The sequence below is a fragment of the Arachis ipaensis genome, chromosome B8, assembly GCF_059453495.1.
Source record: "Arachis ipaensis isolate K30076 ecotype BB chromosome B8, ASM5945349v1, whole genome shotgun sequence".
NCBI classification, from domain to species: domain Eukaryota; kingdom Viridiplantae; phylum Streptophyta; class Magnoliopsida; order Fabales; family Fabaceae; genus Arachis; species Arachis ipaensis.
Window position 1 is genome coordinate 117,773,668 of NC_142443.1, and position 24,160 is coordinate 117,797,827.

At 34.3% G+C, this 24,160-nt stretch overlaps 1 protein-coding gene across 1 annotated transcript; it reads left to right on the forward strand.

Moving 5' to 3' along the window:
- The first annotated feature begins 1,095 nt into the window (after window positions 1-1,095).
- Window positions 1,096-21,117, forward strand: LOC107614526 (phospholipase D alpha 1). The gene is made up of 3 exons (XM_016316716.3): window positions 1,096-1,257; window positions 17,983-19,900; window positions 20,653-21,117. The coding sequence occupies exons 1-3, from the start codon at window positions 1,153-1,155 to the stop codon at window positions 21,081-21,083; spliced, it is 2,454 nt and encodes an 817-aa protein (XP_016172202.1). The 5' UTR covers window positions 1,096-1,152; the 3' UTR covers window positions 21,084-21,117.
- The last annotated feature ends 3,043 nt before the right edge of the window (window positions 21,118-24,160 follow it).

The window sequence follows — 24,160 nt, forward strand, 5'->3', positions numbered from 1 at the left end:
TGATACCTACGCATGTATGATACGTATGAACCTCATGTGTACACATACATGATGCGTACGCATCTTTGTAGTTTTTTCAATTCTTCATTTCTTTATAAAATAAATTTACACTTTTATATGCTTTTTTTCCATTCTTGTCTTTTAAACCTTAAACAACTTAAACAAACATATCAAGATATCGAATAGAATAAAAAGTAAAATTAATTTGATAATTCTAAAAATTTAAAAGATATGCTTTAATAAAAAAAAAGAATAAAAAAAATTAGGAGTTCAATATCAATAAAAGTCAATGGATAGTAGGAGTCTACAAAGGATAAGAACGTGGCAAGAAGGAAGGAGTCCAAAGGGGATAGGAATCCAACATGGAGGGGAGTCCAAGAGCAATTGGAGTGAAAAATAATTAGGAAATCCATGGCTAAATGGAGTTTAAAGTTGTGAACTTCTTTCCTATCCATAATTAGTTGAATGATATTTTGACCTATTTATACTATAAATTTTACCAATTTACAACACATGTTAGCTAGTTCTTAAAAATAATAGTCTCTCAAGTCTCAACCCATCTCAAAAATATCTTTTGGGCCTCATGCATCCCTATGATCAAATCCCAAACCAAATATCATGACATTTATAATGTAGAATCACATCCTCCAACTGTGTCTTTGAAACTAGCCGCCAGAAGCCAAGGACGTAATTCTTTCCCCTCTGTATCAAAAATAAAAATTGTGTCTTAACAACCATTCGGCCAAGCGGGACAACTATGTTTATTTTAGTTTATCATATGTAAAACTGCGTTTCATACGCAAGTCTCATATTATCAATTCAAAAATATTAACAAAGTCTAATGATTTAGTTATATACTTTTTGCATTATTTATTATTTATCATCAACTAGTAATTTTAAAATGATTACTTTACACCTCATTTTTAACCGCACCACTATCACCTTATAGTATATAACAATGTCTTCAACTGCCTTAAGTGGTTCCAGTTTGTCTTTTCTTTATAAAAAAAGATGCTGTATGTTATAGCCTTGTAGGCTTATATAGCCCGGGAACATTATTTCTTATTCATTTCTAGTCTTTTGTTATGCTGTTATACTTTTATTTCAATAACATCTTCTGGGTTCTGGAGGCTAGGTTTTTGAGCACTTGCAATGGCAAAAATAAGAGAAGGAACACTACTGCATGGTGTTCTTCACGTTACAATCTTTGAAGCTGATAACCTCTATGTGAATGACTGCTGCAATTGTTTCCCCAAGGTACATGCTTCAAATTCCCTGAAAATCAAAGCACCATGAAACCTATATTAAGCATCTTGATTTATATACGTTGTTCTGCTCTGCTTTTGTTTGGTAATATATTTGCTTCTGGGTTGCGTTTATTGTATGGATAATTGGATAGATATCTATATAGAATAATGCTAAATTATCATTAAAATTTTTTTTTCAATATATAGTCAATTTTAATTAAAGATTAAATTTTAAATCATAAAATTTAATAATATAAAAATATAATTATGTTAGGTATATATTAAAAATCAGTTATTCGTATTGTTAAAATATAAATATATATTAAAAATAAATTAAATAATACAAATATTTTTTTTATACAAATATATCATGACTGATTTGATTGTTAAATTTGATATGTCTATAGTATTTTTTATAAAAATATAATGTTGGCCTAAAATATTAGCTAAAATTAATAACAAAAAAATATTTATCCTCTAACATCATCTATACATATTTCTTGATCCACTTGTGTGACACGACATGCTATTTGACACCTAAAATACTTATTGTCTACCCTTTTATTTATTCTTTTTATACTTTTACTAAGAAAAAATAGCATTCTTATTACAAGAAAATTACTTAGTATTATCGAGTTACTGTTAGATGCATCAAATATATCCAACGGAAATGAAATTATCGTCGAATGTGCAGTCAAAAACAATCAGCTGGTATAAATTTTACTGGCAAATATTTATCGTCGGATTTATTTCATCCGACAGTAATTATCGTCAGATTTTACTACAGATTATTAGCTAAGAGGACGAATTGGTTATCGGCGGATGTGTCCGACGATAATATTGGCACCAAAACATATTGTTTTTGCACCATGTTATCGTCGAATAATTCCACCAGTAATTCCGATGATAATATTATTTTTTTTAATTTGAAATAAATGGTTAATTTGTATTTTAAATTTAAATTTTTTTGACACAATTAGTGGTGAATTCATAAATAATGAATATTTTATATTTAAAATATATAAATAATACAATGTGCAAATTAAATAAAAGTCAGGTACACTAAGTAAATGTACGAAACAATAAAATAAAAACCTAATATCTACAAATCCAGGTAGCCATCGTCATCAGTCCGATGGCCTTCGATCGGCGGTTGGTGCGGAATTTATAACCCACAAACCAACTGGCAAGTGCACCGGGTCGTACCAAGTAATACCTCGGGTGAGTGAGGGTCGATTCCACGAGGATTGATGGACTAGGCAACAATGGTTAAGTGATTCACTTAGTTAGACAAACAGAAAATAGTGTTTGAGAGTTCAAAAAGCATTAAACAGAAGACAGGCAAATCAATAAGTTGGGAATAAAATATGGAGAAACAGTTAAGGTTTCAGAGTTATCTAATTTCTGGATTGACTTTTCTTATTAATTTATTTTAATCATGTAAGATTTAATTCATGGCAACTATATTTGACTAGACCCTAATTCCTTAGACCTTTCTAGTTTCCTCTAACTTTCATCAATAGCCAATTCATTGGTCAATTAATTCCAATTAGAGGGTGAAGTTCAATTCTAGTTATATGCCACAAAAATTCTAATTACCCAAATATAAGAGGATTATATGTCACGTATCCCGTTAAATTCAGATAAACTAGAAATTTAGGAGAAATTGTTTTCAAGCTGTTGTTCAAGTAAAGAGCTTTTCCAAGTTATACAAGAACTCAATTAGAAAGAGGGTCATACTTCCGTTCCACCCAAATTCATAAAATAAAGAACGAAAATAATTCTTGAAATATAAATCAGTACATGAATTAAAATAGAAAAATAATAGAATCAATCCATACAATAGACAGAGCTCCTAACCTTAACAGTGGAGGTTTAGTTGCTCATGAAAAAGAGTGAAAACTAGGATTGTAAATTGGGTTGAGGTGGAATGAAAAGTTAACTAATTGGCCAATCCCTAAAAGAGAAGTTTCTTTTCTCTTTTATATCTAATCCTAATTAATTTAAAATCTATTTTCTAAAACTAAAAATAATATCTTTTCCTATTTTAAAATAAAAGTTTAAATCAGAATCCAAATCAGCGTTTTCTGCATGTGGCGCATGTCACACGTACGCGTCATCAGTCACGCGTACGCGTCAGGTACGCGCACGCGTCACTGAGCAACTTCGCTTTTCACGCGTACGCGTCAGGTACGCGCACGCGTCGCTCCTCGCTGTCATCTCCTTTAATTCTTGTGCTGATTCCATTTATGCAAGCTTTCTCTCCATCTTCTAAGCCATTCCTGCCCTAGATACTCTTCTTCTCTTTTTCTGCAAAAGCTCCATCAAATCCAACCAAATGCTACCTAAAATAAACAGAATTGTACACAACTCAAAGTAGCATCCATAGTGGCTAAAAGATAATTAATTCTTGATTAAACTCTACAAATTAAGTGAAAATTCACTAAAAAAAGATAGGAAAGATGCTCACGCATCACAACACCAAACTTGAATTGTTGCTTGTCCTCAAGCAACCAAACTAATATAGGCTTAGGATGTGAATTTGCATGAGAATGAGAGTTCGATTAAGCTCATGTCTCTTCTTATAGTGGGGTTTACAACTGCAATCTTGAATAGTTTTGGCATCTCACTCTCCTTTGAATCAGAAGGATGTCACTGTCATTTGGAATTAGAATCCGGATAATATTATGAATTCTCTGATCTTTTGTAACTCGATTTAACCCTTGAACACAACAATTTTTCTTTGATTCTCTTTTCTTTGGTGCTTTGCACCTTGAGCTTAGCCGTGACTTTAAATGTTTTGTCTCAAGCTTCACTTGACACAGAAATACCACAAGCACTTAACTGGGAAACTCTCTTTAAGTTTTGATTTTCCTTTCAATTACTCCCAGACAGTGGTACTCAAAGTCTTTGGCATACTCTGTTAATTGCAATTGATCTCGACTCTAAATGTTTTGTCTCAAGGATTACTTGACACAAGAATACCACAAGCATATGACTAGGGAAACAACTCTTTGAGCTTTTAATCATGTCTGACCTCCCTAGTCATTAATGCTCAGAGCCTTGGACCTTGCCTTTATATCCTTTTTTTTCTTTTTCTTTGCTGTTTCTTTTGCTTCAAGGATTAAATTTTTGTTTATTTCAGAGAAGTCATAATAATTCTCTAAATCCCTGTTCCTTGTATATCAACATTCTTTGATTCAAATTTAAATATGCACTATTCATATCATGCATTCAGAGTCACAGAAAATACCACCATATTTGAATAAATGAGACTACTCTAAAAATTAAACTCAATTTCTCATGCACTACATCTTTTCTTCTTTCTTTTTGATTTCAAGCTCAGTGGACAATACATGAGGCATCTTTCAACATTAAAGGAATTAACAGAAAATTTCAAAATAGTAAAACTAACTAGAACCTAAGAATCTAACTAATAAAGGATCATGCAATAAACGAGACAAAATAGCAGAAAACCGGAACATAACATAGTAAGAGCGGGAAGGAATATAGAATAAAAGGAACTCAACCACCTCAGTTATGTTGGTGGCCATCTCATTCCTCCGGCTATGCTCCTCCGTGAAGATGATTTGCCTCCCTTTAGTACCATAAAATTAAACCGAAAAACCATCAGCGAAGCGACATCAACACCAAACTTAAAGGTTTGCTTGTCCTCAAGCAAAGAAGAACTGAAAACAGAGGGGGACATAAAAAGACATAAAAATTAGTATGATGAAAGAAGAATAAAAGGATAAAGGAACACGAGAGAATTAGGATTGGGGGTGAATGAATTGAAATCAGGTGCTGAGGGGTTTAATTTGGGCGTCGCATGCGACGCGTATGCGTAAGGCACGCGTACGCGTGGATCGCGCAAATTTCAAGTGACGCGTACGCGTCTGGGACGCGTACGCGTGGATGGCCAGGATGGGAAAACGACGCGCACGCATCAAGGACGCGTACGCGTGGTGGGGCTTGTGCTCCCAGCACCATTCCAGCCCCACACCATCATAGCTCTCTGGCCATACACCCATTTACGCCGATTTTCAGGGTCACGTGTACGCGTCAAGGACGCGCACGCGTAGGTGGCTAAAAGCGCAAATGACGCGCACGCGTGAGGTACGCGTACGCGTGGGATTGTTTGTGCACAAAACATAGTTCCAGCGCCACTCCTGCTCAACTCTCTGTTCACTTCTATTTTTCACACACACACATATGACGCGTACGCGTCAGCAACACTTGCGCGTCGTGTGCTCTTTTTTTTTCTTTTTTTCGCCTGAAGTGTTCGGTTCCTATTATAAATAGCTGCATGATCAGAAAAATAGTAAAAACTCAATAAAAATCAAATAAGTAAGAAAACTACTACTATGAAAAATAACTAAGGATACGAAATTATCGGGTTGCCTCCTGACAAGCACTTCTTTAACGTCACTAGCTTGACGATCAGTTCTGCTAATTCAGCAGATGAGCGGACCTCTGGAGATCAATCTCGCCTCCCAGATAGTGCTTCAATCTCTGGCCATTCACTGTAAATTTTCTGTCAGAATTCTCTTCCTGTATTTCTACATGACCATATGGTAAAGCTCTGGTAACCACAAACGATCCTGACCACCGGGATTTCAGCTTCCCGGAAAAGAGTTTGAGCCTTGAATTATAGAAGCACTATCTGTTCTGGCTCAAAGACTCTGATGGCAATCTTCTTGTCGTGCAATAACTTGGTTTTCTCCTTATAGAGCTTGGCATTCTCATAGGCTGAATATCTGAATTCATCAAGCTCATTCAACTGAAGCATTCACTTAATTCCTGCAGCTTCTGAATCAAGATTCAGATACCTGATTGCCCAGTAAGCTTTATGCTCCAGCTCAACTGGCAAGTGATAGGCTTTACCATAGACCAGCTGATAAGGGGACATGCCAATAGGAGTCTTGTAAGCTGTCCGGTATGCCTAGAGAGCATCATCAAGCTTCTTAGACCAGTCCTTTCTTGAAACACTGACGGTTTTCTCTAGGATCCTCTTAAGTTCCCTGTTAGAAACTTCAACCTGTCCACTTGTCTGAGGGTGATAGGGGGTTGCCACTTTATGACGGACTCCATATCTCTGCAGAAGAGAGTCTAGCTGTCTATTACAGAAGTGACTTCCTCCATCACTAATGAGTGTCCTTGGGACACCAAACCGGCTAAAGATATATCTCTGAAGAAAGCTCATTACCACCCTGGCGTCATTGGTAGGTAGAGCCACAGCTTCCACCCACTTGGACACATAGTCAACTACCACTAGAATATAGTTGTTTGAATGTGAGGGTGGGAAAGGTCCCATGAAATCAATACCCCACACATCAAACAGCTCAACCTCAAGAATCCCCCGCTATGGCATTTCGTGGTTGGCAGGGAAATTTGTGACTTTTTCACATCTGTCACAGTGCTTCACAAATGCTCTTGAGTCTCTGAAGAGAGTCGGCCAGTAAAACCCGCTCTAAAGGACCTTTGTAGCGGTCTTTTCACCACCAAAGTGGCCTCCATAATCAGAACCATGACAGTGCTAAAGAATCTGCTGTGTTTCTTCATCTAGGACACATCTCCGGATGATACCATCTGAACACCTTTTAAAAAGGTATGGTTCCTCCCAAATGTAGTACTTTGCATCAGTCAATAGCTTCTTTACTTGTTGCCTACTGTACTCCTTTGGAATAAAATTTATGGCCTTGTAATTTGCAATGTCTGCAAACCATGAAGCCTACTGAATGAGGAACAATTGCTCATCCAAAAATGTCTCAGTCACAGCTGTGGGTGGTTGTACTCCTACATCAGGCTCAATTCTGAAGAGATGGTCAGCTACTTGATTTTCTGACCCTTTCCTATCTTTTATCCCAATATCAAACTCCTGAAGGAGTAACACCCATCTAATTAATCTTGGTTTAGAGTCCTGCTTGGTTAGAAGGTACTTCAAAGCAACATGATCAGTATAAATAATAATCTTAGAACCAATTAAATAGGACCTAAACTTATCAACAGCATACACAATAGCTAATAATTCTTTTTCTGTAGTTGTGTAATTCTTTTGGGCATCATTTAATATGCGGCTAGCATAGTAAATAACATGTACAAGCTTACCATGCCTCTGTCCTAAAACAGCTCCTATAGCAAAGTCACTGGCATCACATAATAATTCAAATGGTAAATCCCAGTCAGGGGGAGCTATGATGGGAGCAGAGGTAAGATTTGCTTTTAGAGTTTCAAAAGCATGCAGACATTCAGCATTAAAAACAAAGGGAACATCAACAACTAACAAGTTGCTTAATAGTTTAGCAATTTTAGAAAAATTCTTTATAAATCTTCTATAAAATCCTGCATGACCCAAGAAACTCCTGACTGCCTTAACATTAGCTGGTGGTGGTAATTTTTCAATTACCTCCACCTTTGCTCTATCAACCTCAATTCCCTTACTTGAAATCCGGTGTCCAAGAACAATACCTTCTGTAACCATAAAATGACATTTTTTCCAATTTAAAACAAAGTTTGATTCTTGACACCGTTTCAAGACAAGAGATAAATGCTTAAGGCAGGATTCAAAAGAATTACCAAAAACAGAAAAATTATCCATAAATATCTCAATGAACTTTTCAACCATATCAGAAAAAAATTGAAAGCATACACCTCTGAAAAGTTGCTGGAGCATTACAAAGTCCAAAAGGCATTCTCCTGTAGGCGAATACTCCAAAGGGGCATGTGAATGCTGTCTTCTCTTGATCTTGAGGGTCCACTTCAATTTGATTATATCCAAAATATCCATCTAGAAAATAATAAAAAGCATGACCAGCTAACCTCTCAAGCATCTGATCAATGAAAGGAAGGGGGAAGTGATCCTTCCTTGTAGCAGTGTTGAGCCTCCTGTAGTCTATACACATTCTCCAACCTGTGACTGTTCTTGTAGGAATAAGCTCATTCTATTCATTATTGATCACTGTCATCCCTCCTTTCTTGGGAACTACCTGCACAAAACTTACCCAAGGACTGTCAGAAATAGGGTAAATAATACTTGCTTCCCATAATTTCATTACCTCTTTTTGGACCACCTCTTTCATGGTTGGATTGAGTCTCCTTTGTGGTTGCACAACTGGTTTAACATCATCTTCAAGGAGGATCTTGTGCATACACTTGGTTGGACTAATCCCTTTCAAGTCACTAATGGTCCACCCAAGAGCTGTTTTATGGCTCCTGAGCACTGAAATAAGCGCCTCTACCTCTTCAGGCTTCAAGGAAGAGCTAATAATCACTGGATATGAATCATTTTCACCCAAGAACATATATTTCAGAGAAGGAGGTAAAGGTTTGAGCTCAAGCTTGGGGGCTTCCTCCTCTGCTTTAGGCGTGTGAACCACAGCCTTTTGGGGTGGTGAATCATCAACTTCAACTAATTCACACTCAGAAATAGGATCCAGAATGTCATCAAGTGCCTCAGCTTTCAGTACCTCTTGAACAAGTGGTTCAATAACATCTATTTTCATACACCCTTCAGAATCATTAGGGTGCTTGAGAGCCTTAAAAACATTAAGGACCACCTATTCTTTATTGACCCTCAAGGTTAATTCACCCTTTTGCACATCAATCAAAGCTCTACCTGTAGCTAAAAAGGGTCTACCAAGTATAATAGAGGATTTTACCTCCTCTTCCATGTCTAATATAACAAAATCAACAGGAAAAATGAATGGTCCTACTTTCACAAGTAAATCCTCAACAACACCCACAGGTAATTTAATAGAAAGATCAGCAAGTTGAAGAGAAATACGAGTGGGTTTTACCTCCTCAATTTGAAGCTTTTTCATCACTGAAAGTGGCATGAGATTGATACTAGCTCTAAGATCACATAAAGCTCTCTGAATGGTGACATCTCCAATGGTGCAAGGAATGACAAAGCTCCCTGGGTCTGGCATCTTCTCAGGAAGGTTGTGTTAAATAATGGCACTACATTCCTTGGTTAACACCACTGTTTCTTATTCCTTTCAATTCCTCTTGTGGGTCAACAATTCTTTCATAAATTTAGCATAGAGAGGCATTTGCTCAAGAGCCTATGCTGTAGCTTCTTGAAGACATCTAAAAATTTAGAAAATTACTTTTCTTTGGAAGCCTTCTGAAGCCTCTGAGGATATGGAATTTTTGACTTGTATTCAGGAGCCTTTGGCAATGTAGGATAAGTGTCAAGAGAGTCAGGGAATGGGTTGTCTGCATGCTTTGGAGGGGCGTGCTCTACTTCTTCCTTCTTCTCCTCTGTAGCTTCTTTTTCAACTGGCTCCTCATTAACTTGTGCTTCCATACTTGCCACTTGTCCATTTATCAAGGTGATAGCCTTGCATTCCTCTCTTGAATTTGGAATTGTAGTACCAGAAAGGCTATTAATGGTCCTCTTATCAATTTCATTAACTTTTGTGGCTAATTGACCCATCTGAATCTCCAAGTTTTAAATTGTATTTGCAGACCTCTCAGGTATTTGCTTGCTTAGTTGGCCTATTTGTACATCCAAATTTCTAATGGAGGCTCTGGTTTCCTGCATAAAACTCCTCATCATCTCCCAATTAGAATCTTGTTGGGATTGAGAGTTTGTCTGCTGAGGTGGTTGTTGTTGATGAGACTGAAATTGGCGATTATTATGATTGTTCTGTTGGAAACCGCCTTGAGAATTATTGTTGAAATTCTGAGATCTCTGAGGTTGGTCCATCCACCCAAGATTGTATGTCTTAGAGTATGGATCATTATTAGGGTTTCTAGGACCATTCCCCATGTAATTTACCTGTTCAGAAAAAGATTGAGCATAATCATAATTCTCATTTTGTATAAAATTACCTATCATGTCATAAGGGACCTCTTGAGGTGGATTTTGGGTGTTGATAGCTGAGACTTGCATTCCACCCATCTGCTGAGTAAGTAGATTTATTTGCTGAGACATAAGCTTGTTCTGAGCAAGAATAGCATTAAGAGCTTCTACTTCCATAACACCCTTCTTCTGAGGAGTCTCAGAGTTCACAAGATTCCTGTTAGATGAGTATAAATATTGGTTGCTAGCAACCAATTCAATAAGCTCAATAGTCTCCTCTGGTGTCTTCTTCTTGTGCAGTGAACCACCTGCAGAATTATCTAAGCACATCTTGGACATTTCACCCAAGCCTTCATAAAAGATATCTAGTTGGGTCCATTTGGAGAACATGTCCGAAGGGCATTTCCTAGTCAGTAGCTTGTACCTCTCCCAAGCTTCATAAAGAGTTTCACCATCCTTCTGCCTGAAGGTTTGAACCTCCACCCTAAGCTTAGTCAGCTTCTTTGGTGGGAAAAATTTAGTAAGAAACTTAGTAACAACCTTGTCTCAAGTATCCAAACTCTCTTTGGGTTGGGAATCTAGCCATATCTTTGCTCCATCCCTCAGAGCAAACGGGAAGAGCATGAGTTTGTACACCTATGGGTTCACTCTATTTGTCTTCATAGTATCACAATTCTGCAGAAAGTTAGAAATAAATTGATTTGGGTCTTCGTGGGGAAGACCATGATACTGGCAGTTTTGTTACACCAGAGTGATCAATTGTGGCTTCAATTTAAAGTTGTTCGCAGCTATAGGAGGCACCACAATGCTTTTTCCATAAAGATCTGTAGTAGGAGCAGAGTAAGAGCCAAGCACTCTCCTTTGTTGATCATCCCCATTCGGATTTGCCACATTGGCATTAACAGCATTATTAGGATCCATAATGGATTCTGCAGCCTTATAAAGTCTTGCTTGTTGTAAACGCCGCCTGAAAGTCTTTTCAGGTTCAGGATCAAAGTCTAAAAGAGGTTCCTTGTCTCTGTTCCTGCACATAAATAAACAGAAAACAAGAAAAGATGGGATTCTCTACGTCAGAGTGCAGAGAACTCCTAGTGAGATAACCTGTGTAAAATAATAAAATAGAAATACTAAATAAATAAAACAGAAAAATTTTGAAAATGATAACTAAAATTAGACAAAAAAAATTTTGAAAATTAACAGGGAAAATAAACGAGAGAATTAAAATGAAATTAACTAGGTGACACCAAACTTAATTTCAGAAATTAAGGAAAAATATTAGTACTATCTATTTATTTAAAAAAAATTTCGAAAATACTAAGCAAGATTTAAATAAAATTAAAACTAAAACGCCTAATCTAAGAAATCAAATAACTGATAGTTGTTAATCACTATCAATCCCCGGTAACGGCGCCAAAAACTTGGTGCGGAATTTATAACCCACAAACTAACCGGCAAGTGCATCGGGTCGTACCAAGTAATACCTCAGGTGAGTGAGGGTCGATCCCATGAGGATTGATGGACTAAGCAACAATGGTTAAGTGATTTACTTAATTAGACAAACAGAAAATAGTGTTTGAGAGTTCAAAAAGCATTAAACAGAAGACAGGCAAATCAATAAGTTGGGAATAAAATATGGAGAAATAGTTAAGGCTTCAGAGTTATCTAATTTTTGGATTGACTTTTCTTATTAATCTATTTTAATCATGTAAGATTTAATTCATGGCAACTATATTTGACTAGACCCTAATTCCTTAGACCTTTCTAGTCTCTTCTAACTTTCATCAATAGCCAATTCCTTGGTCAATTAATTTCAATTAGAGGGTGAAGTTCAATTCTAGTTATATGCCACAGAAATCCTAATAACTCAAATATAAGAGGATTATATGTCACATATCCCGTTAAATTCAGATAAACTAGAAATTTAGGAGAAATTGTTTTCAAGCTGTTGTCAAGTAAAGAGCTTTTCCAAGTTATACAAGAACTCAATTAAAAAGAGGGTCATACTTCCGTTCCACCCAAATTCATAAAATAAAGATAAAAAATAATTCTTGAAATATAAATCAGTACATGAATTAAAATAGAAAAATAATAGAATCAATCCTTACAATAGACAGAGCTCCTAACCTTAACAGTGAAGGTTTAGTTGCTCATGGAAAAGAGTGAAAACTAGGATTGTAAATTGGGCAGAGGTGGAATGAAAAGTTAACTAATTGGCCAATCCCTAAAAGAGAAGTTTCTTTTCTCTTTTATATCTAATCCTAATTAATTTAAAATCTATTTTCTAAAACTAAAAATAATATCTTTTCCTATTTTAAAATAAAAGTTTAAATCAGAATCCAAATCAGTGTTTTCTGCATGTGGCGCATGTCACGCGTACGCGTCAGGTACGCGCACGCGTCGCTCCTCGCTGTCATCTCCTTTAATTCTTGTGCTGATTCTATTTGTGCAAGCTTTCTCTCCATCTTCTAAGCCATTCCTTCCCTAGATACCCTTCTTCTCTTTTTCTGTGGAAGCTCCATCAAATCTAACCAAATGCTACCTAAAATAAACAGAATTACACACAACTCAAAGTAGCATCCATAGTGGCTAAAAGATAATTAATTCTTGATTAAACTCTACAAACTAAGTGCAAATTCACTATGAAAAGATAGGAAAGATGCTCACGCATCAGCGGTGCAGGAGGCGGTGACGATGTTTAGGTGCTACCAGCGCTACTACTGCCACCAGCAGAGTTGATGCCAGTGGCGCGCATTTGGGTCTGGTACACATCCATCTGACTCTCCATACACTGCATTCACTCCAGCGACTCCCTCCACTCCATCCTGAGCTCATCCGTAGACTGTACATGGATGAGGATCTCCTGATACCTCTCCGGATAATCATTGAGCTCCTGAGCCTACTGCTGAAGGCTGTGTTGGAGCTCCTACAACTGGAGCCTCAAATCCATGACTTCCTCGGGATGGACTGCTTGACTGGTGTCGCAGCCTGACGACGGCCTCAACATCGAGGTGCAGAGGCTGCTCGTGAAGAATGACCCCATTCTGTATATGCGGTTCTTGTATGGGACTACGACAGTCTCACGCCAAATCGCATCGGGGTCGATGACAGAGGCCACATATCCATCAGCGGCGTCCTCCCCACTCTGCTGAGTCGTGACCTCTAATCTATGTGTGTAGGGCTCCTATGCAATTAACACAAGTTACTCTGATTAGTAAGACAGATATATAGTTAATCTCTCATAATTTTATAGCAGAAAATAATAAGATGTATGTTTACTCACATAATGGTCCTGAGATCGCTGATCAACAAATCTCGCTTTGTTCTCCTTCAGTATGTAGGTGTACTTGAACGTCTCCGCCAATGTAGCTTCGCGTTCCAATGACTTCGACTACACCAGTTGCATTGAAATAAAAAATTAGTAGAATTCCTAGTAATGATATGCAAAACAGATAACATAACAAAGTTATTAACAATATTAAAGAAACTACATATCAGCCTGCCCTTCGTTTTTATTAAGGTTGCCAAGCCACCGGTGTACTTAGATGACCTGGGGATGCCCTATTAGCTCGGTTGGTGAGACGTCGATGCCTGAACCCTGCATCGGTCTCCTAATGAGCTAACAGGCCCCTCTGCACCTCCGGTCGGAGCCAATGCGTCCACTAGTCCCGCCCATGCTTTACATCATCCAGCATCTGCTGGAGCCGCCAATCCATCCTACAGTCAAATATCTTCTGAATGGTCAGGTCGTGCTCAACATCCTAAATGAAGTGCAGCTGCAACAAAGAAGCTTTAAATTTAGGTAAACAAGATAACATGAATTAGACTAGCTAAAAGGGTTTAAAAATTAAATAGTGAAGAAAATTACCGCCCACATCTCAAACCAGAGCTTTCTGGTCTCAGCGGGGATCTTCGTGTAGATGAGCCAAGGCTGGTCGTACGTTAGCTTGATGACATTCGTCATCTCCTGAGTACACCCGTTTGGGTTCCGCAAAAACCTAACAACAACCCACAATAACAGGCAATCCAAATTAACCTAAATCCACCAAATAAGAATCAGGTTTCAGGAGATTTCAGCGATAACAGGAATCATAATCATCAAAAATAGAAAACAATAATGAACACTTAAATGAACCTAAATCCACTAAACAGGAATCAGGTTTCAGGAGCCTTCGGCGATAACAGGAATCATAATCATCAAAAGTAGAAAACAATAACCAACACTTAAATCAACCTAAATCTACTAAACAGAAATCAGGTTTCATGAACCTTTAGCAATAACAGGAATCATAATCATCAAAAGTAAAAAAATAATAACTAAGACTTAAATCAACTTAAATCCACTAAACAGGAATCAAGTTCAGGAACCTTCAACAATAACAGGAATTATAATCATCAAAAGTAGAAAATAATAACCAACTCTTAAATCAACCTAAATCCATTAAACAGAAATCAGGTTTCAGGAACCTTCAGCAATAACAAGTTTCAGGAACCTTTAGCAATAACAAGAATCATAATCATTAAAGGTAGAAAATAATAACTAACACTTAAATCAACCTAAATCCACTAAATAGGAATCAAGTTTCAAGAACCTTTAGCAATAACAGGAATCATAATCATCAAAAGTAGAAAACAATAATCAATACTTAAATCAACCTAAATCCACTAAACAGGAATCAAGTTTAAGAAACTTTCAGCAATAACAGGAATTGCAACCATGCTAGAAAATACATGAGCAATAATAGGTTACTTACCCCCATGCCGCCATCAGGCCAAATGTGCAACCATGTGATGGAAAGTGCTGGAGGGACATCAGCTACTGCCTCGCTTCTATGGCTGGACTCTGAAACCACAGCATCCATCGCTGGAGGCGGGTCGCCGTGGATATGGGCTGCTGAGCAGACGGAGGTGGCGTCGCCGCCGTGGACGAAAGCACGTAGTTGGGGTTAGGGACCATGATGAATGGCTGGTCCACTAACCCCGCAACATGTCTCATGACCGGGGTGATCGGAGTAGAAAAAGAGGATCCAGAAGTCCCGGGGGTACCGGAAGAAACCCTCCCTCTCCCCCGACCACGGTTATGGCCACGACCAGCAGCCTGATCCGCAACACCTCTACATGTCGTCATCTCTGAAAATATCAAATTATCAAACAACTTCAGCAATAATTTCTCCATGGATCTTGGTTCGCGCTTTATAGCATTTCCACTATAAAAAAAAAACCAATCCCGCAAAGGATTGTTCATGGAACTACTATCGAGATTCTTCGGACCATATTTCCTTTATCAGTTGTTCTCATTTTTTTTGTAAATTTAAATTTTCAATATTTTTTTGATACACTAATTTTAATTATATTTTTTATTATACAATTTTTTATAATAAATTTTTTAATTAATAATTTTAACTTGTGTCATTAGAGCACATGTTCGATAAATCCAAAATTTTATTATTACCTCTTGTATTTATTTGTATCTGTTTTAATTTAATATTGTTCAAGCTATGGTTACAATAAGTGCTTATATCAATTAATAGTATAATATATGAAAAGACCGCCTAGCCAAGTTACAGATAATTAAAATAAATTATTATAATCGACAGTATAAATCTATCTTATTAATTTAGTGATAAGTTAATTTTATGGGGAATCGGACATTCTTATAATGGATGAGAATAATGAATTTATATTAGTTAACAAGTGTCTTATCAAGTATTCTTAAAATATTTATTAAGGTGTTAAATATTAAAAAGTTTGTATTAAGATATATTATTATACTCTTAACTTACATTCTTTACTAAATCAATATCAATATCTCATATAATTCTTTTAATAAAATATTGTAGAAAAAAATTATATAATTAAAACTAAAATTTTTAAAATATTTTATAAAAACACTTATATTTAAATAACTTGTGAAAAGATAAAATTAAAATTAGTGTATTCAACTATATTAAAAAATTTTGAATTTATAAAAAAAAGAGAATAAATTGATGATGGACTAATTTGGTACACGACATTCAATTTCAAGAACTAAATAAGTTATTTTACGCAAAGTAAGGGACCAATTTAGTACATATTTAATGATGACATAGTGGATGACACGTGGACAAATAACATTGTGATACGTGGCATAATTCGACACGTGACAAAATAGCATTGTGATACGTGGTGTAAATATCTACATTAACATGCCACATGTCACTGACTGACACATCATCATACTGTTATACCTAGTCAAACTATGAGGTGACACGTGTAATCAAAGATCCACGTCATTAAACTACGTCAAGGTATCGTTAACAGAAAATAGGTTAGGGATTAATATGGTGCAATTTTTTCATTCTCAATAACATCATTGATGTAATTAAAATCTCAAAAACGATTTTAGTGTACGACGCCAATCTCAAGATCCACTGAATTTAGTGTATATGAAGGTAATAGTTCTATCATTGCCACTCTCTTCCATCATTACCATTCTCCATCAATAGCAGTCATACCATCAATGTCGCTAATTTTTCTTTATTCCATCATTGAAAATTGCCACCCTTTTTGGCCATCACAGCCAGTTACCTCAATCAACACCATTTTATATCACCACTGAACACAATTGAATTTTTATCTCTCCATCACAACATATCACTTGCAACTCCTATTCCACATCCAGTTACTCTAATCTACCATGTTTTTATCTAAAGTGACCATTGTACTCACAACCAGAGACGGAGCTTAGTTAAGGCAACGGGCCATAGTCTCCCAAATTTTTTATAAAAAAAAATTAATAATAATTTTTTAAAAAATAAAAAATAGTTCAATTAACTCAAATATTTTATTATGACTTAAAGCAATCAGATTTACTAACAGCTTTTCTATTTGCATTTCGTAGTTCTCTATTTAACAAGCAATTTTTTTTATTGATAGATTGATTCGTTTGATATTAACTCTTTCGATTTCTACAACTACTATAGAACGATCATTTTTAGCAATAAAAATAATAAAAAAAGAAATTGAAGAAAAAATTACTGAAAAGTTTAGTTCTAATTCAATTATTGAATATTTTAAATTACTAAAAATTTGAAAAGTATCATTATAAATTATTTTATATTTTTTATCTGTAAAATTATTTATTTATTATCTTATTAATAACAAACTTAAAAAATAATTATATTTATAAATTTTATTTTAATATAAATATTATTATTAAATTTTAATGTTAAATTTTTTGTCCCTCCAAAATTTTGTTTCAAACTCCGGCACTGCTCACAATGACTCTAGATCCATGTCCAGCTACTCGAATATACCATTATCTTGTCCGCCAAAGCAATTAAAATAGATATAATCAAAACACACCCTAAGGAAATTGAATGTTTGAAAATAAAGATTTTGAATTCTTTCTTTTTTAAATGTGAGTTTGAGTGAGCCTAGGTACGAGTGAGTGTATTAAAAGAGATGATGAGTGAGAAGATTGCACAGGAGAGAGGACAAACATGTAAGACAGGTGTTTTTGTTGGCTTTTTTTAGTTTGAAAAATGTATTCCCTAATCAAATTGTTACTTAAATAGTATATACAAAATATTATTGTAACATATGGATTGCAAGCCTCTCTTCTATCAATTATTTGAAAATAGGACCTAATTAAAAAAAACTAGTTGAAATAGAAAGCACAAGAAAAGTGAAAGAAAAAATGGATAAGGCGTGAAAATAAATTAAGTAAAAATAGGAACACAAAATAATATAATAACAAATCGGTAGACATTTTTTAATACCTAGTCATTAACTTCTTTTGTTTTCAAAATACAATATAGGAGAAAATATACATTTTATTACCTATGTTTAGGATTTTAATTTGACAATCTTAGTAATCTATCTCAAAATTTGGTTTTGTGATGTGCATGTACATGCTCAAAGTTTGCCTTTTATTATTGTTCATTCATGCAGCTATCAGAAGAAACCTTCTCAAGTGGAAAAATTGGTGGTTGTAGAATATACACAACCATTAATTTAGGCAGTACTATAGTGGGCAGGACTAGATATGTAAACCAAAATGAACACTTTAATTTTCAGTGGCATCAATCTTTAAGAATTTACACTGCTCATATTGCAAGTGAAGTTGTTTTCCATATCAAAGAAGACGACACAATAATTGGTGCAAAAGTGATTGGAAGAGCATATTTTCCTGTGGAAGAGTTGGTAAATGGAGAAAATAAGGATATATGGCTCGAAATCTTGAATAAAAAACATAAACCTCTTAAAGCAAGGCCTAGAATCCATGTGAAATTACAGTTTTTTAATGTCACGAAGGACATTAACTGGTCTCAAGGGATCAAAAGTCTCGATTTTGCAGGGCTCACTCATTCATACTTTCCTCAGAGAAGTGGTTGTAGGGTCACACTTTACCAAGATACTCACATACCAACCACATTTTTTCCTGAAATCTTGCTAACTAAGGGTAGGTACTATGAACTGCATCAATGTTGGGAAGACATCTTTAATGCCATTTCGAAGGCGAAACAGTTGATTTACATAGCAGGATGGTCTCTTTGCACCAAAATCACCTTGGTTAGGGAATCAACTTGCAAGAAACAAGAAAGTAGTGATTTGAATTTGACACTTGGTGAGCTTCTTAAAAAGAAGGCCAGTGAAGGTGTTAAGGTCCTTATGCTCATTTGGGATGACAGAACTTCAATTAAGTGGCTAAGGAATGATGGAGTTATGACAACTCATGATGAAGACACAGAGAGTTATTTTGATGGAACTGGAGTGCACTGTGTTCTATGTCCTCGAAATCCTGACAAAGGGGAAAGCCTTATCCAAGGCACAGAAGTTGCTACCATGTTTACACATCATCAAAAGATCATAATCGTCGATAGTGATATGCCAAATAAAAAATCGGATAGTAGGAGAAGAATTTTGAGTTTCATTGGTGGTATTGATCTATGTGATGGGAGATATGACACACCTTTCCATTCCATTTTTGGTACCATAGGAACAGTGCATCATAATGATTTTCGCCAGCCAAACTTCGAAGGAGCCTCAATCGATAAAGGCGGACCGAGAGAGCCTTGGCATGACATACATTGTCGCCTAGAAGGACCAATTGCAAGGGATGTTTTAAAGAATTTTGAGCAAAGGTGGAGAAAACAAGGTAAGAAGGATGTTTGTCTTGTTGAAATCGACTCACTTGTTGACACTTTTGTTCCCTCATCACTAGATAAGTTCCCTGAAGATGATGAAGAAATATGGAATGTTCAGTTATTTCGATCAATTGATGGAGGAGCAGCTTTGGGCCTCCCAAATTCTGCAGAAGAAGTAGCAAGGTTGGGTCTTATGAATGAAAAAGAACATATCTTTGACTGCAGCATCCAAAATGCTTATATTACTGCTATCAGGAGAGCTAAGAGTTTTATCTATATAGAAAATCAGTATTTTATGGGAAGCTCTTTTGGCTGGAATTCTGGCAACCTCCAAGTTCAGGAGGTGGGAGCTTTGCATCTTATTCCGAAGGAATTGTCTCTCAAGATTGTCAGCAAGATTGAAGCAGGAGAAAGGTTTAGTGTATATGTAGTGATTCCAATGTGGCCAGAGGGTATTCCTGAGAGTAACTCTGTTCAAAGCATGTTGAGTTGGCAGAAGGAGACAATGGATATGATGTACATTGATATAATCCAAGCTCTACGTGCCAAAGGGATTACTGCTGACCCAAAAGACTATTTGAGTTTCTTTTGCCTTGCAAATCGTGAAAAGAAGAATAATGGAGAATATAAACCTTCTAAACACCCACAATATGACTCAGATTATAACAGAGCTCAACAAGCAAGGAGATTCATGATCTATGTACATGCTAAAATGATGATAGGTAACTTATTTATTATATTTGTTTGTACAATTTATTATATTGGTTATTTTTGTGACTAAATTTATTTTAAATTTCTTAAATGTAGTGTTTTATAACTCACAATATAATTTAAAATTTAAAGTTCAAAAGTTATAGTTCTCACGAGTTTTAATAGGAAATTAAATTAATTTTTTTCCTAAATTCTAGTTGTACCTATTATCGTTAGACTCATTTTTTGGCTGTTCAATAAATTAATGATAAGGTATCTTTAAGAGTGGATTGGCTTGTATGTTAGTCAAAGTTTTTCATATACTATATTTATATAATATTATTAAACAACTAAGTATATTTGAGAATTAGGATACTCTACTGTATAGATTAAAGTTGTATAAAAAAAATATAAATTCTTTTTATAGTTATTTTTTGTTATTTTATTGTTGTTTAAAATGTGAGTCTTAATTTTTTCAATTTTTTTTTCATCCCATACAAAAAAAAATCTGTAATAAGCTTATATTTTTACCATATAATTCACCTTGAGAATTTAGGTTGCTGACAAGTTCCACTTTCAAATCTAATTTTCAATGTCATAAATGACATTTGCGGATATGATACTTTTATTTTAGTTTTTTTTTTTTTTAACTAGAAGACATTTAAAATATTTGAGTTAAAATAAGAATTTGAAAATACAATGACAAATTTAATAATACAAACTAAAGAACAAATCAATCCAATGCCTTTCCAGAGTCAATTATGATTATTATTGTTTCACGCAGTTGATGATGAATACATAATTATTGGATCTGCCAATATCAATCAACGATCCATGGATGGAGCTAGAGATACAGAGATTGCGATGGGAGCTTACCAACCATATCACATAGAAAGAAATGAGCCAAACAGGGGTCAGATACATGGCTTTAGAATGGCCTTGTGGTACGAGCACTTGGGTTTTCTAGATGGCTCTTTTCTTGTTCCACAGAGTTTGGAGTGTATCAGACTTATAAACAATATTTCAAGAAGGTATTGGGACCTTTACTGTAGCGAAACCCTTGATGAAGACTTGCCTGGACATTTGCTTAGTTATCCCATTAAAGTAACAGAAAGTGGTAATGTCACAACGCATCTTGGTGTAGAGCACTTTCCGGACACAAAGGCACGAATTCTTGGGTCCAAATCGGAACTTCCTTTTGTCTTGACTACTTAAATTGAGTTATTCATGCTGAGTTTTTCATTTTGTCATCAGTTTATGCCTTGATCATGACATTTTAATACAGAGAAATTCATATGTTGTAGATTATTCGAAAATTGTTGTAGCTCATAAGTTCGTTGGATTTAAAGTTGGTGTTTGCTTCCCTACAATCATAAATTCATAGGTACTAATACGAAAAAAACGTGGACAAATTATAGACACGTGAATTATATTTTTTACGTCAATAAATAATTTTTTTTATTAAATATATATCATATCAATATTTTTACTAAACTACCTTTATACTTTAATAAAAAACAAAAAATATTTTTTATTTAATTTTATAACAAAGACTTAAATATCCTTTTTCTCACATTGAACAATTACTCTAATCCTTTTAATTTAGTCAAAACTAAATCAACTTTAGTTTTACATTTTTAAATCTAAAACAATTTAAAAATTAAAAGTTTGAAACAAAAATATATATATGAAAAATAAAAAAAATAAAAAACGGTATTGATCTTGTTTAGGGTTCTGGACAAAGAAGAATAACAAAAAGGAGGTGTTTCTGTTAGTCCGTCTCCTCTCCGCTCTTCTTTCTCCAAAGCTCTTTTTGTCTCGTCTCTATTCTGGTCTTCTCTCTCAAGCTCTGTTCGTCTCGTCTTTGGCCAAAAAGAAAACAAAGCTCTGTTCGAATCGCCTCCCCTCCATGACCCCTGTCAATTTTATGTTCTTCCACGACCTCCCCGTGTATGCCCTCAGCAATCCGTGGGAGGAGTTTTTGCTGGTTGCCGGAGCCACCACTGGCAAGAACCTCGGCCTCTTCTACTTCAACAAAGACGACGCACAAGTCCTGTTGTGCCAGGTTTCCATGGTCAACCCTCGCCTACGTGACGGCTCCAAAATTATTCATGTTGCACTCAACAAGATTCTCTAAGTTGCTCCTCTCTTTTCTCTCTCTCTCAGTAATTTGATTCACCTTATGGTGTTTTACTGATTCACTTTATTGAATTGCTTGATAATAATTTTTATTGCTTCTTTGAATTAACGTGACGTTTGACAATGTCCAAGTATGATTATGATTATATGAACACTTATCTACTTAGATTTATGGATATCAGAGATAATTGAATCTATTATTGATTATTGTTTCTGGTCATAATATTTGAAATTGTGAAACCAAAGTTTAGTTTGATAACAATATTATGGTAATAATAAGCTAAGGACAAATTTAAAAAATGCAAATTTATTTACTTTATATTTTTACAAACAATGCAAGCAGCAAAATAAACGAAAGAGAAAATAAAATGAACGTTGAAGACACTTGTGCGAGCTATCATGGCAAATATTTATTTGAAAAAATATGAGTCAAACATAATGTGAAAAAGCTTAGAAGATAATAATTTTTACTTGTTAATGATCAAATATTTACTTTCTGAAAAAGCTTTATCTGATGATCATATTACTGTCGGAACAATCCAATAAATTATGTGTTAAATAATTTGTTATTGTTATTATATTAAAATGTTAATATAAAAAGATCTTTGATTAAATTTAGAAATTTATTATTGTGATAGTAATTTATAATATTGAGAGATAAATTTTTTATAATTTAATCTAAATTGTTCTTGATTATAGGATTATTAAAAAAGATATTAATAATCCAAAAAGATTAATATATATATATAATAATTTTTATTAGATAAAGATTAATAGATCTCAATTATTAAATTATATATATAGATGGTGCATATAGAGATATGACCATTGAAAACTGGAAACTAGAATTTAATGTAATATTGAAAGAAGCGAGACAGAGAGATACCGAACTTGAAAAACTTCTATAATACGAAAATTGAAAATTGGAAATTAGAATTTAATGTAATGTTGGGTTGAGATTGACTTATAGTCTAAACTCTGTTTCGTTCTCACTCTGAAAAAGTGAAAATACAAAACCATTCGTTTTGGAATAACAGCTTGATTATCTTTCTAAACAGCTTGCAGCACTTGCAAATATGATTTATATGGTTCCATATTGAAGCTAAGCTGGTGGAAAGAAATATCATGGATGGACTTATCATTGTTGAGCCATTATTTTGTTATTGAAATATTGTGAATGAATTTCATCACTTAAATCAAAACGCTGTTGGACATCACTTATTTTTGGATCATATTAAGTGATGCTATGCATATCACTTTTTTTTTTAAAAAATTTTGCCATATGTATTTATATTTATGAATATAAAAACTATATTTTGTATATTCCAATATTTTTTATAAATATAAATTCTAATTTATAATGATATTTTATTGTATTTATACGATTAATATTAGGACTGTATAATTAATTTTGTTTTAAAGAAAATTTTAACTACTAAACATAATTTTTAAGTATCTCAACAAAAAATATAGATATATGTAATTTTTTAAATTAATAAAATTTATAATTTTAAATTTTAAATCCAAACAACAAAATTAGATTAACTGAAAAAATAAATTTCAAGTGAACTATAAAATAAATAAACTAATTTAACATCATTTATTATGTAAGAAGACATATAATTGTTTATTAAAATAAGCCTAATTTTTTTAATTTTTTATAATACACTCCAACTATGTTAATTGATATTTTTTAACGTTTTTTAATATACTATAAAAAGATAAGTATGAATTCATGATGATTGAAAAATGAAGTAATTAATACACTTGGCGTAAACATAAGTGCAAAAAAATAGTTAAATATGGTTGATTATTATTATTATTATTATTATTTCCCTTCCTATTGCTTATATAGTTATATGTTAGTTTAATATAGCTTTCCTTTCGGACACCGTATTAGTATCAAGGTTCTAAAAACCGAATCGGTCATCGAACCGTTTTAGTTATTGGTTTATTGGTTTATAGGTTCAATCGATTTAACCATAATTAAACTGAAAAAACCGTTTTATAATAAAATAATAAATAAAATATAAATAAACACATTAAATCATAATTATAGTCTAATATAAACCTTAAAATATTATCCAAATTAAAGTACTACATAAACCAGAATGTTATGATCTTATTCAAATACAAACTCAAAAAGTCAAATA